Consider the following 15,297-nt stretch of genomic DNA (forward strand, 5'->3'; position numbering starts at 1 on the left):
TTCCTTCTCTTTCCTTGTTTTTCATTAACCCAACAGCTATTTTCTTTTTTTAATTGGCTGGCACCAGGCCTAGATAATGAGACTGCTGGCATCGGGGGCATTGACCAAAGACGCAGACAAGAGCAATAGCAATAGCAGTAGACTTATATACCGCTTCATAGGCCTTTCAGGCCTCTCTAAGCGGTTTACAGAGAGTCAGCATATTGCCCCCAACAATCTGGGTCCTCATTTTACCCACCTCGGAAGGATGGGAGGCTGAGTCAACCCTGAGCCGGTGAGATTTGAACCGCTGACCTGCTGATCTAGCAGTAGCCTGCAGTGCTGCATTTAACCACTGCGCCACCTATGGCGTCCATAGGGAAAAAATTAAATTGGACAGCCTTTTGAGATCCAGATGGGAACGGCCCCCGTTTGGCTGTCAAGGGAGAGAATTGAGATTTTGTCTGAGTTTGTTGCATAAATTCAAATCCAGAACGCGCGCACAGATAACTGATTCAGCTGGATTAATGAACTTCTTTATATACATAAGGATAGATGAATAAATGTACAATACCAACAGGCGGTTCTTCCAAGTAAACTCAAGGCAGGAGAGTTACCGGCAAACACAAACAATTTAGTTTCATTTCAGCAGACAAGCCCAGACAAACCGCTAGTTTACTTCTCAGAGCAGCTGACTGCTTAAGTTTCGGTTTCAATTCTCTGCACAGACTCAGATCTGTTTAAGCTCCCATTGGCTGACTTAGTTGCCATGCCTATTCATTGGCTGACCTTTTTCCCATGCCTCTCCCAGTCATGAATATTTTAACAGATTGATCCCAGGTGGTGGGTTGAAAATGAAACAAGGAAGAGGCGCTCATCTATTATTTATTCAGAAATGGCCCTCCAGAAGCAATTTATTCTCCTTTCTTTAACCAAATCCGTGATGATGAACCTATGGCACGCATACCACAGGTGGCAAGCAGAGCCCTCCCTGCGGTGCACCAGCCATCACCCCAGGCCAGCTCCACTGCGCATGCGCGCGCGCCTTCCACCAACCAGCTGGTCTTTGTGTCTCTGCCATGCATGCACGGGGAGGCGGGAAGCATATGGGGGGCACTTGCATTGCATTTGGGGGGCTCGTGCAGCCGCCCACTACCCATTTTGGGCCTCATAGGCTTCCTGCACCATCCTGGAAGCCAAAACGGGGCGCAGGGGTGCCAAGCAAGGCCTTCTGTGCCCCGTTTTGGGCCGAGAAAGCCTCCTGCACTAACCTGGAGCCGAGGTGGTGCTGTGGATAGAGTGCAGTACTGCAGGCCAATTCAGCTGACTGCTAAGCTGCAGTTCGGCGGTTCAAATCTCACCAGCTCAGGGTTGACTCAGCCTTCCATCCTTCTGAGGTGTGTAAAATGAAGACCCAGACTGGGGGGGGGCAATATATGCTGACTTTGTAAACCGCTTAGAGAGGGCTGAAAGCCCTATGAAGCGGTATATAAGTCTAACTGCTATTGCTATTGCTACTGCTATGAAAGCCAAAAATGAGCGAGGGGGAGGCAGGGGTCATGCACAAGTGGGGGCTCACAGTGCATTTTGGGGTTTTGCACATGCCCTCTTGAGGCACTTGGCACCGAAAAGGTTAACCGTCACTGAACTAAACAATAACTTTTTCCTCTGTCACCTGTTTAAAAAGCCTTTAAATTTGAACCCGTAAAATTGTCTGCAAACGTATAAAGTCACTTTTTTATTATTTTTGGCCTGAGTTTTCATAGCCAGCCCAGCCATGTTTGTCAACTAGGGCAAAAAAAAAAATTAATCAGAGAGCAAGGAGTTTATTGTCGCCAGAGAAGTGCCATATCCTGCCGTGGAATGATCACTTTTTAATCATGAAACGCGGAGCTTGGCAAAATAAACCGGAGGTTTCTGGTCGTTGTTAGAGCCCATTCTGTATGCGAAGGATGAATCGGTTTGCTCAATTTGCACACCAGACCAAAATAGATCAGCATACAAGCTAGTCCTCTGCTTGCGACCACAACTGGGATCAGAATTTCCGTCGCTAAGCAGAGTGGCTGTTGAGGGAGTCATGCTTCATTTTGCAACCTATTTTTTTATTTTTTGCAATGCTTGTTAAGCCCTTAATAGCAGTTAGCAGTTAGACTTATATACCGCTTCATAGGGCTTTCAGCCCTCTCTAAGTGGTTTACAGAGTCAGCATATCGCCCCCAACAACAATCTGGGTCCTCATTTCACCCACCTCGGAAGGATGGAAGGCTGAGTCAACCTTGAGTCAGTGAGATTTGAACCGCCGAACTGCCGAACTAGCAGTCAGCTGAAGTGGCCTGCAGTACTGCACTCTACCCACTGCGCCACCTCGGCTCCTCTTAAGTGAACCCAGCTTCCTTCGTTGACTTTGGCTGACTCATCTGGAAAGGTTGCAAATTGTGACCATGGGACATTGGCACTGTAGCAAATACATCTCAATTACATCTCAATTACATGGACTAGGACCTGGATATCTCCGTGACCACCTCCTGCATCATACCTCCCAGCGCCCAATAAGATCTCACAGGGTGGGCCTTCTCCGGGTACCATCGACTGCACAATGTCGTCTGGCGGCTCCTCGGAAGAGGGCCTTCTCTGTAGCTGCCCCGGCCCTCTGGAACGAACTGCCCCCTGAAATCCGGACCCTCCCCACTCTCTCGGCCTTCCGAAAGTCTGTTAAGACTTGGCTGTTCCGGCAGGCCTGGGGCTGCTGATCTCTGATTGAGCTTCAGCCCCATTAACATCGAGTGTATGTTGTGTCCTGCTTTTAATCTGTTTTAATTTGTTTTGTCTTATATTTTAAATTTTTAACATCTTCTTTTTTAAACTGTCTTTTATGTAAGCCGCCCGGAGTCCTGCGGGATTGGGTGGCATACAAATCTATTAAAATTGACAAATTGACAAAATTACTGTGTTTCTCCAAAAATAAGACAGGGTCTTATTTTCTTTTGACCCCCGAAATAAGCACTTGGTCTTATTTTTGGGGAGGTCTTATTATTTTTGAGGTGCAGGAGGCGGCGAGCGGGGTCACCTCCTGGCTGCCGCTGTGTGGCAATATTTTTGCGGGAGGGCTTATTTTAGCGCATGCTCTCCAAAGCCCAATTGGGCTTATTATCTGTGGAGGTCTTATTTTCAGGAAAACAGGGTATCAGTTGTCCAAATTTGGATCATTGTGACCAATGAGGGATCCTGTCACAGTCCTAAGTGCAAAGACCAGCAGTGAGTCTCTTTTTTTTCTGCACTGTTGTAACTTTGAACGTTGGTTAAACGTACGGTCGTAAGACGAGGCCTGCCTGTGTGTTACGTTCGTGATGAGCGCCTTCTCAATTGCCTTGGAAGAAAGGAAGAAAGAAATATAAATGCCTTCCTGGTTGGATATATATCAAGATTGGGTAGGCAAGATTAATGCGTGCCAAGAATTGTCTGGTGCTTTTTCCTGCACTATAAAAGGATGCAGTGTCTCTCTCTGTCTCTCTCTAGTCAAGGTAAATTCCTGGGGATTTTGTGGATACAAACGGGTTTTTTTCTTGGCCACCGTACAGAAAATTATTTGCCATTGCTGACTTACAAAATGTTTTTCAACGTTAGAGTCTGCTCTGTCGCTTTCTGTCCAACACGACAGGTTGTCTGAAATGGTATAAGGCTGGGGTGTCAAACTTGATTTCACAGAAGGCCATAATCAGGGTTGTGTTTGACCTCCAGGGTCAACACTTTCTCGACGTCACTCGTGTTGGAAGTGCCTGTGGTGGCCGGAGCGCTCTTCCAGTGAAAACGTAATTCGTAATTCGTAATTTAATGATCTTATATGCCGCCCGATCCCGTAGGACTCCGGGCGGCTTACAAATACGAGATAAAATAAAATAACAAATAGGGGAGAAATGAAAACAGTTTAAAAAACACAACATACATTTGGCTTAGCTGGGGGCTGGACCTGGTTCATAGATCAACGCCTGCCGGAACAGCCAGGTTTTGGTGGCTTTTTGGAAGGCCGCGAGAGTGGGAAGGGTCCGGATCTCTGCGGGCAGATCGTTCCAGAGAGCCGGAGCAGCTACAGAAAAGGCTCTCCCCCGGGAGGTCGCCAGCCGGCATTATGCGGTCGACGGCACCCGGAGGAGGCCTAGCCTGTGGGTTCTTATCGGCCGTTGGGAGGTGTCTAGCAGGAGCTCCCGAGCTCCGTTTCCGACTGCGACAGCCTCCTGCAGCACTCTGCCGGTGAAAGTGGTGCTCGGGAGGGCTGCATGTGGTCCTCTGTTTTTGCCAGCAGAGGCACTGTGGGGCGGTCCCTCACTATTTCCAGGGCGCCCCGCGGGTCAGCTCTAAGCAGTTTGACCCCCCTGGTATAAGGTTTCTAGCCTGAGCAGGGGGTTGGACTGGAAGACCTCTAAGGTCCCTTCCAACTCTGTTATTCTACGTACCTGTACTTAGCTTTCCTGAGCTGAAAGTTAGCTGAGGGCTACAGCTTCCTGCACCTTTATGCAATCTGTTGTGGCACAAATCCTCCTGAGGCGGCTCATCATCTTCTAGATCCCCGGAGGATAGAAATGGTCCCATTGTGCTGCTTTATTTCATCACCTAACAAGACTTGGCAATTCCCTCGGAAAGCAAGGAGGGAGAAGAGCAGCCGTACCTGAAAATGGCGCCGGCGGGACCAGAGGTCAAAACAAGAAGGCACCGTAGGAAATCCTCGAATGCAAATAATTGTGTGTTTCGGTGCAGTTTTTCTGAAACATGGTGAGATGGAAATCGTCAGAACCAGAACACAAAGCTTGCATTGATGCAATTTCGGAGGTTGTCGCATTCGCGGGAGCTGGGAGTGGAGGCCACGTCCCTAGCAGCCTTACACAAGTTGTCTTCAATGTACAACAGTTCTTTTAGTGACTGATCAAAGTTAAAACGGCAATGAAAAAAGCCACAATAGGAGAGCGTAGTGTAGCATAGAATAGCGTAGAGTAGAATGGAATGTAATGTAATGGAATAGAATAGAAAATAGAATAGAATGGAATGGAGTGGAGTGGAGTGGAATGGAATAGAAAATAGAATAGAAAATAGAATAGAATAGAATATAGAATAGAATAGAAAATAGAAATAGAATAGAAAATAGAATAGAAAATAGAATAGAAAATAGAATAGAAAATAGAATAGAAAATAGAATAGAAAATAGAATAGAAAAGAATAGAAAATAGAATAGAATAGAAAATAGAAAAGAAAAGAAAAACGCAGAATAGAAAAGAGTAGAGTGGAATGGAATAGAATAGAATAGAACAGAATAGAAAAGAATAGAATAGAAAAGAGTAGAATAGAACAGAACAGAAAACAGAACAGAACAGAATAACAAAAGTTGGAAGGGATTTTGGAGGTTTTCTAGTCCAACTACCTGCTCAGGCAGGAAAGCCTAGACCCGTGGTGGTGAACCTATGGCACAAGTGCCACAGGTGACACACAAAGCCATATCTGCCGGCACATGAACTGTCAGCTGCAGCCCGTATGCGCACTCTGGCCAGCTAATTTTCGACCTTCCAGCGGGCCGGGAGGACGCCATTTTCACTCTCCCCAGGCTTCAGCAAAGCCTCCGGACCCTGGAGAGGGCAAAATATAGGCCCAATGGGCCTACCAAAAGTTTGGAGACATCTATTCCCAGCTTCCAAATGGCCTATTGGGGGGGGGGGGGGCAGGGGAGACCATTTTCAAAAGCAGGTAAAATGCAAGTAGAAAAATAGGAACCCCCCTTGGGTGGGAAGGTAACAGCGTTCCGTGCGCCTTCGGCATTTATTCATGCCGGCCACGTGACCACGGAGACGTCTTCGGACAGCGCTGGCTCTTCGGCTTTGAAACGGAGATTAGTGTCGCCGTTTAGCAACAGAAACATTTTATAAGGTGTGCAAAACCAACAAACGTACAGATGTTCACATCGGGCTCTAGTGTGTGTGTGTGTTGGAAGATTGTAGTCACGACACGCCAGTCCAAGCTACATCAACGATGGACCTCAAAACCCCAGGAAGGACTTGGATCAGGTGGTTGAGTCACCTATCCTAACTGTAGGCTCTCCAAAGTCTAATCCTGGGATGGAAAAAGCGGTAGAAGGATTGCACAGTAGCCAACACAAGGTTGTATTATTTTAATGACAGCTCGTAAAATGCCTACAGTGTCTCTTGCATAAACACCGATGGCTACCTGGGCCAAGGGCTGCAAAAGGTTGCCAGGTTTTCCCAGCCCTTAGCTACACTATATTGCCAAAAGTATTCGCTCACCCGCCTTTACTCGCATATGAATTTACGGTAGGTGACCTCCCATTCCTAATCCATAGGGTTCAATATGACATCGGTCCACCCTTGGCAGCTATAACAGCTTCAATTCGCAATTTAATGAGCTTATATGCCACCCAATCCCGGAGGAGTCCGGGCGACTTACAAATACAAAATAAAATAACACATAGGGGAAAGAAACAAAAACAGTTTAAAAAACACAACGTACATTTGCCTTAGCTGGGGGTTGGACCTGATTTAAAAATCAACAACCCCAGGCCTGTCGGAACAGCCAGGTTTTGGTGGCTTTTTGGAAGGCCACGAGAGTGGGAAGGGTCCGGATCTCTGCTGGTAGCTCGTTCCACAGAGCCGGAGCAGCTACAGAAAAGGCTCTCCCCCGAGTGGTCGCCAGCCGGCATTGTCCGGTTGACGGCACCCAGAGGAGGCATAGCCTGTGGGTTCTTATCGGACGTTGGGAGGTGTGTAGCAGGAGACGGTCTCTCAGATATCCAGGTCCAATGCCATGTAGGGCTTTAAAGGTAATCACCAGCACTTTGTAGCGCATCCAATAGGGAGCCAGTGCAGCTCGTGGAGGATAGGTGTAACATGGGTGTACCGAGGTACACCCGATATCGCTCGCGCGGCTGCATTCTGGACCAACTGTAGTCTCCGAACACTCTTCAAGGGCAGCCCCATGTAGAGTGCTTCAACTCTTCTGGGAAGGCTGTCCACAAGGTTCAGGAGTGTGTTTATGGGACTTTTTGACCATTCTTCCAGAAGCGCATTTGTGAGGTCGCACACTGATATTGGAGAAGTTTACGTGGCCTACCACTTCGTGGCTGAGCTGCTGTCGTTCCCAAACACTTCCACGTTCTTATAATACAGCTGACAGTTGACGGTGGGATATTTAGGAGCGAGGGAATTTCACGACCGGATTTGTTGCACAGGTGGCATCCTATCACAGGTCCACGCTGGGATTCACTGAGCTCCTGAGAGCGACCGATTCTTTTGCCAATGTTTGTAAAAACAGTCTGCATGCCTGGGTACTTGAGTTTATATACCCCTGTGGCCATGGAAGGGATTGGAGCACCTGATTCTGATTATTTGGATGGGTGAGCCAATACTTTTGGCAATATGTATAACTTGTCGAAGTTGGCCGGATGCTTTTTGGTTGAATGGGTTCACTTTTGATTCCTCTGTTTTTTTCAGGTGCGCTTCATTGATCTGTTATCTGTTTTACTGGGTCCATAAAAAAAACTGAACGAATTGAGCAATGACAAACAAAAAAGGCATTTGGGAAAGGGCTTTCCGTGTGAATGTGTGGATTCTTTAACACTGTAATGGCCAATGTATGGCTCCCATGCCACAGGGGGGGAGCGTAGAACCCTCTCTGCGGGCAGGCAAGCTGTCGCCCCAGCTCAGCTCCACTCTGCATGTGCCCGTGTATCCCGCAGGCCAGCTTTCTGGTTTTCGGGTCTCTGCCGCATATGCGGGGCGAATGTGGGAGACGCGTGTGCATGCACGGAGGAGCACGGGGGGGGTCACACACATGTGCAGGGGTGGGCACACAGGGAGGGCATCACACATCCATTGCGTTATGGCTGTGTGCGTGCACGATCTTTCAGCATGCAGCGCCGAAAAGGTTAGCCATCATTGCTTTAACACTTTCTCTGTATTTGATGAGATCTGTTGCTTCCTTGCGTGGTCTCCCTTCCCCTCCGTAGGATTGGCATCCGCCTCATGTTGCCGCTCTATGAATGGAGGATTTTTCAACGTAATACTGATGACGGGTTCCTTGGTTATTTTGCCCCTCTTTTTAAGTCCTTAATACAGGTAATCCTCAACTTATACGATCAATACATTTTCATGGCTAAGCAAGACAGCGGTTAAGGTTGTTTTTGTTCCATTTTATGACCTTTCTGGCCACCGTTGTTAAGTGGATCACCGCCGCTCTTAAGTTAGTAACATGGTTGCTAAGTGAATCTCGCTTCCCCGTTTTGACTATGCCAGTCAGAAGGTCACCAACCCACAACCCTGCAACCGTCACAAATATGAGTCGGTTGCTAAGCATCTGAATTTTGATCGCGTGGCCATGGTCGTAAGTGTGGAGAACAATCCTGAGTCACTTGTTTCAGTGTCGTCGTAACTTCGGCCACTAAACAGACAGTTGTAAGTCGCAGACTACCTGTATTTCTCTGTCTCTGGACTTCTACGGCTGTGAAATGCTGTCATCCTACAGTGTGTTTCTCTGTCATGCTCCCCAATTGATCGTCCTTGCGAGTGTTGGTATCTGTGTCTGTGTGTAAGAGGTGCTTGGTTCTTTTTCCTGGACTTTGTGATCTGCTTAAAATTGGTGGTGGGGGTGGATGACTTGATTCCCCAGCAATCTGGAGTCTCCTCTGCCCCTTTTCTATCCTCACAGGTGCTGTCCTTAAAGTCACCGTCACCGGGCCTTCTCATGTGCTAGAAAACCAACCTGTCACTTTTCATTGTTCCTCTTTGGGTTTCAATGTTTCCTACTCCTGGTTGAAGGGAGGCCAACCGATTGAAGCAGGAGGGAAGGTCCTTGTGAAGAACAACAGCCAGACCCTCACGCTCCTTACAACTTCTCGAAGTGACGCAACCAGCTATACCTGTTCTGGGCAAAATAGCTTCTCGGCCAGCAGCAGTGAGCCTCACCAGCTTGACATCTTCTGTAAGTTTAGGCTGGAAGTGTCCCTTCCCATCCAGCCAATGGCTCACCGTCAGTTCATCTTCTTTGCGGGTCGGAGTCTGGGCAACTGAATGGAACTGAGGGTTTCCTGGCCAGATGCCCTTCCTTGTCGCCAATGCAGAGTTTTGTTCAGCAGATATATTCTCATTCTGCCCAGAGAGAGAAATATCTGCCTCTACCTAGGATCGAACTCACAGCCTCCTGATTGTGAGGCGAGAGCTCCACCTTTAGGCCACTGCACCACTCTAATGGCTCACCATCAGTTGGCCCCTTTTAATAGACCCTCGGGGGGGGGGTGATGGCTCAGTGGTTAAAGACACTGAGCTCATCAACTGGAATGCTGATAACTTGGGTCTGACACCTGAGCACCACGAGACAGGGTGAACTCCCGTTACTTGCTCCAGTTCCGGCCCATCTAACAGTTTGAAAGCAATTGCAAGTAGATAATTAGGTACCACTAATTAACAGTAACAGTGTTCCATGTGCCTTTGTGGAATAGCTATGCTGGCCCTATGACCACAGAAAATGTCTTTTGACAACACTGAGTCCTTCGGTCAAAAAATGATGATGAGTTGGATACAACTGGCTAATAGACTTTTAGTAGACTCTCAATAGAAGATACAGTGGTACCTTAGTACTCATCATTAATTGATTCCAAGAGGTGTAGCAAAAACGATGAGTACTAAACACATTTTTCCCATAAGGAATAATATAAATAATTTTTATGAGTTCCCAAACCAAAGACAATGCACGTTTTGAAGGCAATCTGTAAAAAGATAGGGTCGGATATCATTACTTTACATGAGAAATAAACCTAAAAATTAAGACAAGCTTGGATTTAAAAAAGTGTTAAAAATTGCCTGTACTGATGTGGGGAGGAAAAAGCTCAAAAGTACACAAAAATGACCACAAAAGCTAGTATAAGACAGCAAGGGAATGTGCACAGGGCAAGAGCTACTGTGTGAAAGGGCAACCGGCACTGACAAATTCTAGCTTGTGTGTTTAGTACTAAACAAATAACAAGTACCGGGGACGAAATTTTCTCATTGAGATGCATTGAATACCAAATTCGATGAGTTTCAAAGCAGCTGGGTACCAAGATACCTAAATAAATGACTTTTGACAAATGTCTTTTGATGTCTTTTCTCCCCTGGCTAACTGAAGACAGCTGGCTTTAGAAGGAAGGAGAAGCAACCTCAAATTCATTTGCCACCTTCATCATGTGTTTGGTTCTAGTCTCTATCTCTCTCTTTCCTTGGAATGGTTGATTTCGGGTTAATCTGCGTCCAAGGAAGGATGAGACTTTGCCCCTTCTATTTTGTTTATTTTTCCCCCTGCTCTGCCCTGTGTGACAATGATTCTTTCAGCCCAAAGAGCTGAAAGACGTTCATTCTGAACCTGAAGGCAGGAAATAGTTGGTGATTTGAATCCAGGATCCAGTCCTGTTATTTATTTTCAAGTACTGCCTTGAAAACCAGCAGGGTAGTTTTGGCCTAGTAACTCTCCTTCAACCCAACCTGCCTCCAAGGACCATCAAAAAACAAGCTCTTTACTCTTCAAATGGATGCTTGAAAAAAGAATAATAGGAACCAGCTTCTTCACTGAGCTTAAAACTAGCTTGAGTTAAAGCTTTGAGCGTGAAAACAAGCAAGAAATAAAAGAGGATCCAGAAAACTGGAGCTCCGTAATGTTTTGAGGTTATTGTTGGGTTTTAGCCAAACACTCTCTAGTTTTCCACTCCCTGGGATTTCTCCATATATAGAGACAGCATATGGTTACACCCAGTGGTGTGTTGCCAATATTTTTACTACTGGTTCGGGCGGGCTCCTGCGCACACTTGCACACATGTGCTAAAGCATCCGAGTGGGTGGGCGGAGCCTCCTGCCGCCGCTACTACTGGTTCGCCCGATCCAGGCCAAACTGGGAACAACCCACCTCTGTTTACACCCCAAAATTAGGATTTTATTTTCAGATGGGTTTAGGACAACTCGCCATGGCCAACTCACTCCAGGACAATTCAATGCTGTATTTGATCGTTTCGTTTGGGTATTTTTTTATTATCGGTGATCACGTTTTGGTCGAAATTATTGTAACTCTTTTATTTATGGAGTAGCTTCTTTCCAAGGTGGCGCAGTGGTTAAATGCAGCACTGCAGGCTACTGCTAGATCAGCAGGTCAGCGGTTCAAATCTCACCGGCTCAGGGTTGACTCAGCCTTCCATCCTTCCGAGGTGGGTAAAATGAGGACCCAGATTGTTGGGGGCAATATGCTGACTCTCTGTAAACCGCTTAGAGAGGCCTGAAAGGCCTATGAAGCGGTATATAAGTCTACTGCTATTGCTATTGCTGTTGTTATTATTGGTCACAGATCCATCAAAATCCATGTAAAGTTTTGTATTTGTTGAATTGTCCTGAAGCAAGTTTGCCCCAGCAAAAATTGGCTGCAGGGAGATGTCCTATTCCGTTTTGAGGGTTCCACCACAAAACCGCGGTAGACTAAAGCGCGCTCGACGAAAGTGCGTACGTGACGTCATCACAGCGCGACGAAAACAGCACGCTGTGAGCGGTAAACTTAAAATTAACGCGTAAATCTAAATCTAACCCCCCCAAACCTAACCCTAAACCTAACCCTAAGCCTAACCCTTAACCTAACCCTAAACCTAACCCTATACCTAACCCTTAACCTAACGCTAAACCTAACGCTAACCCTTAACCTAACCCTAAACCTAACCCTAACGCTTAACGTAACCCTAAACCTAACCCTAACCCTTAACCTAACCCTAACCCTAAACCTAAACCTAACCCTAACCCTAACCCTTACCTTTATGTGAATTGGCTTGCTTTAAAAGCGCTTTTTAAAGCGCCCTTTTTTCTCCGCGGTCGTATTTGTCGCGCTGCTGATGACGTCAGGTACGTGCTTTAATTGGGCGTGCTTTAGTGGACCGCGGTTTTGACGGGTCACGGTTTTGAGACGTAATGCCATAATAAGACTGGTAGTTTTCCTAAGTAGCATGGTTTTTTTTCCCAACATATGACTTTCCTATGTTTACTTCAGACGGGCCTGAACACCCCGTAATCAACCCCCTACAACAAGTTTACAATGAGCATTCCACTCTCAACCTCTTCTGCTCTGCCGTCTCTAATCCACCTGCAAAGTTTTCTTGGTATCTTAATGGAGAGCTTCTGGCACGTCAGAACGATTCTCACCTGGCCCAGCGTCTTACTCTGAAGAACGCTGGGAACTATACTTGTCGAGTTGACAATGTCGAAACTGGACTCTCCAAAGCCGTCGGACTGGAGATCAGCATCCGGGGTGAGTAGCTTGGACGGCCAAGCTCACCCAAACCTTTTGGAGGACTTGCTGTGGGGTGATTTCTCTGGCTATCTTTTTTTTGGTGTGACTCTTCCTTCGCTTCCTGTCATCTCGGTACGTCCGTTTCAAGAGCTCTGCATGGATTTGATTTTGGACGTTCCTGCATTTTTTGGTTTGAGTTTTGTTATCATGGTACTCCACCGTGGGATGAAGTAGTAGTGAAGCATTACTACTTCAACAGGCTGTTCCTCTTTTATTTTGAGTTCCTTCTCTTATTCTGTACCTGTGATCTTGGTAGACTAGATTCCACCTGATTTCTCTAATGACTGAAAGTCATTCCAGTAGAAATTAGCTCCTACATGTTGTCCCTTCAACATGTCACCATCAAAGCTTCTCCTTTATGCTCACTGCAGTCCTATTTTGAGCCTGTTCTGATAGTCGAGCTTAGTTCTTTTCCTTGTGTTTCCCAACACTGTGAGCTTACATTTTCTTTCCTCGCCGTGTGAGACCCCAAATAGTTAAAAACAGTTGTGCAATTTTTGTTAGCCTTTCTTCTTCTTTTTTTCATTTACCTTCTCTTTAAACCCTGTTTCATTTATATCCTTGGCACTGAGAACTGGCCAGATTCTGGCTACGTTTTCAAGCCCACCCATCGATATTCACTCGGACTCTATAACTGTTCGATATTCTTTTCTTCTGTTTATTTTATCTGCTTCAAGCTTGCCTCGTTTGAAGTGTCTCTCCACCACTTTCCTTCTTGGTGGTTGTGGGATGTCTCAGAAGTGGTTCAGAAACCAGCTATTGTTTTACAGCGAAGCCACCCAGATGATGTTCCTGAAAAGATAAACCTCGTATTTCCTTTTTTTTTTAATGGCTAAATTTTCAGCTGAAACTAATTTTGGCCTCGGCTTTTCCCAACTTCCCATTTTAGCCATGGAACATTTGAGGTCCCTTGACAAAAATATTCCCGTCCAGGGGAAGAGAATTGATTTATATCAATGTTCTCCATCCTTTTCTTTTGTTTTTTGGTTCTGTTACCACTGCTTTGGACCTCAAGGGTAGCTAAGTTGGTCATTGATCAACATTTCCTAAATGCATAGAGGCTCACCGCTCGGCCACAGATCTGGCTGCCCAGCCCCTTCTGAATGGAAAAATCAAGATAAAATCTTGAAGTCCTGAATCAATGAACCGCGATGAAGACTCCAATGTTTACGTCAGGCGTTTGTCTTAAATAACAATGACTTCCCACTTTTTTTTTTTTATCTTTCCAACAGAGGCCATCAATCATATCTCCGTCAGAGACCCTGGCAAGATTGTCGAGAATAGCACAACCTATCTCAACTGCACAGCCTCTGGCTTTAATGTTTCCTACTATTGGCTTAAGGGGAAGCAGAGGCTTCAGGCGGGGGCTCGCCTGTCTTTAAGCAGCAATGGCCAAAACCTTAGCTTGAGTAAAACAAGCCGTCAGGATTCGGGCCTCTACACCTGCTGGGGGATTAACAGTTTCTCTAACAACTCCTTCAACTACACCCTGAATGTCTTTTGTAAGTCTGGTTCTGCCTTGGGGAGATTGTAGAGATTTGGGGATTTGGGGAACGAGCTCCCCACGCACGCTTGTGTAAGAATCTAACTTCTAAATTAGGGATATGTGAGAGACGTTGAACAGATCCATTCGCGGGATCCAGTGTTCTGAGTGCCTTCCCTTGATCCAGTCACTTTTCCCTCCCTTGCCATGCAACCAACCCCTACAGGCAGTCCTCAACTTACAACAGTTTGTTTAGTGACGGTTCAAACACACAACGGCACTGGGGAAAAAAAGATTTATGACAGTGAGGATCTTTGCAGCCCCCTTGTGATCAAAACTCAAGACGCTTGGCCACTGGTTCGTGCTTATCACTAAGGGAGCCAGTTTCACTTAACAACCAAGTTACCAACTTATCAACTGTGCTGGGATTCACTTAATGACTGAGGCAAAAAAGGCCGTGGAAAGGGGCAAGACTTACTTAATGAAGGTCTCTGTTAACAATGGACATTTGGGGGGGGCTCCGTTGTGGCCGTAAGTTGAGGACTACCTGGACTGTTATCCAAACCTCTTGAGTAACTGTTTAGATAGGTCATCTTGCAAGGTTCACTTTGATTTGGAGCTGTGAAGCTTGTATCTAATACAGGGTGTCAAACTCAAGGCCCGGGGGCCAGATTCGGCCCGGGGGGTACTTAGATATGGTTCACCGACAAAAGGGCGAATGACAAAAGTGCGCCCGACTAAACCGCGGTGACAAAACCGCGAGTTCTAAAGTGCAGCGACGAATGAGTGCTGAAGCGCGGCGACAACAGTGCGGCGACAGTAGCGCGCTGTAAACCTAACCCTAAACCTAACCCTAAACCTAACCCTAAACCTAACCCTAACCCTAAACCTAACCCTTACATTAACTTAAATCGCGCTTCTGTCGGCGCGCTGTTGTTGCCGCGTTGATGACGTCCCGTTGATGACGTCACGGTTTTAGCACCGCGGTTTTGTTGCCACGCTTTTGTCGTGCGCGCATTTGCTTAGATATGGCCCACAGGACCACACTATCAATAGCGAAGGGCCATCCTGTGTTGCTTCTGCCTGCAAAAACGGGCTCCTGAGCTCCGTTTTCAGCTGCCAAGGCCTCCTTCAAGCCTCTGCCAGTGAAAGCCCATTTTCTCTGGCACGAGTGCTCAGTCGGCCACAGGTGCCCCCAACAGGAGTGATGTCAAGCTGGCCACATCCACCCTGGCTATGCCCACCCCACAAGGTCAAACCTAATCCTCATGAGGCCCTCAATGAAGTCGAGTTTGACACCCTTGATCTAACAAGTCAATCCGTTTGAGAAATTGCATCAACTCCCAAGTATAATCATCTGACTCGACAGGAGAAGCCTATCATTAGGATGACAGGATCACCTCGGGCTACATATAATAATATAATTGCAAACATTAATCCTGAGCAAGTGTTACGAGTCACCTGCCAGCTGTGAATTGAATGGAGAAGGA

At 46.6% G+C, this 15,297-nt stretch overlaps 1 protein-coding gene across 2 annotated transcripts in view; it reads left to right on the forward strand.

Annotated features, from left to right (window-relative positions):
• The window catches only part of LOC116515715 (carcinoembryonic antigen-related cell adhesion molecule 5-like), a 56,379-nt gene that overhangs the window by 16,238 nt on the left and 24,844 nt on the right, over positions 1-15,297 (forward strand). Inside the window, exons 3-5 of one of the 2 annotated variants that reach the window (XM_032227899.1) lie at positions 8,680-8,952; positions 12,025-12,282; positions 13,557-13,826. In XM_032227899.1, the coding sequence (XP_032083790.1) occupies positions 8,680-8,952; positions 12,025-12,282; positions 13,557-13,826 (801 nt within the window). The remainder of the gene's footprint in view (positions 1-8,679; positions 8,953-12,024; positions 12,283-13,556; positions 13,827-15,297) is intronic. The other variant, XM_032227900.1, reaches the window with a different exon arrangement.

The sequence above is a fragment of the Thamnophis elegans genome, chromosome 12 (assembly GCF_009769535.1).
Source record: "Thamnophis elegans isolate rThaEle1 chromosome 12, rThaEle1.pri, whole genome shotgun sequence".
NCBI classification, from domain to species: domain Eukaryota; kingdom Metazoa; phylum Chordata; class Lepidosauria; order Squamata; family Colubridae; genus Thamnophis; species Thamnophis elegans.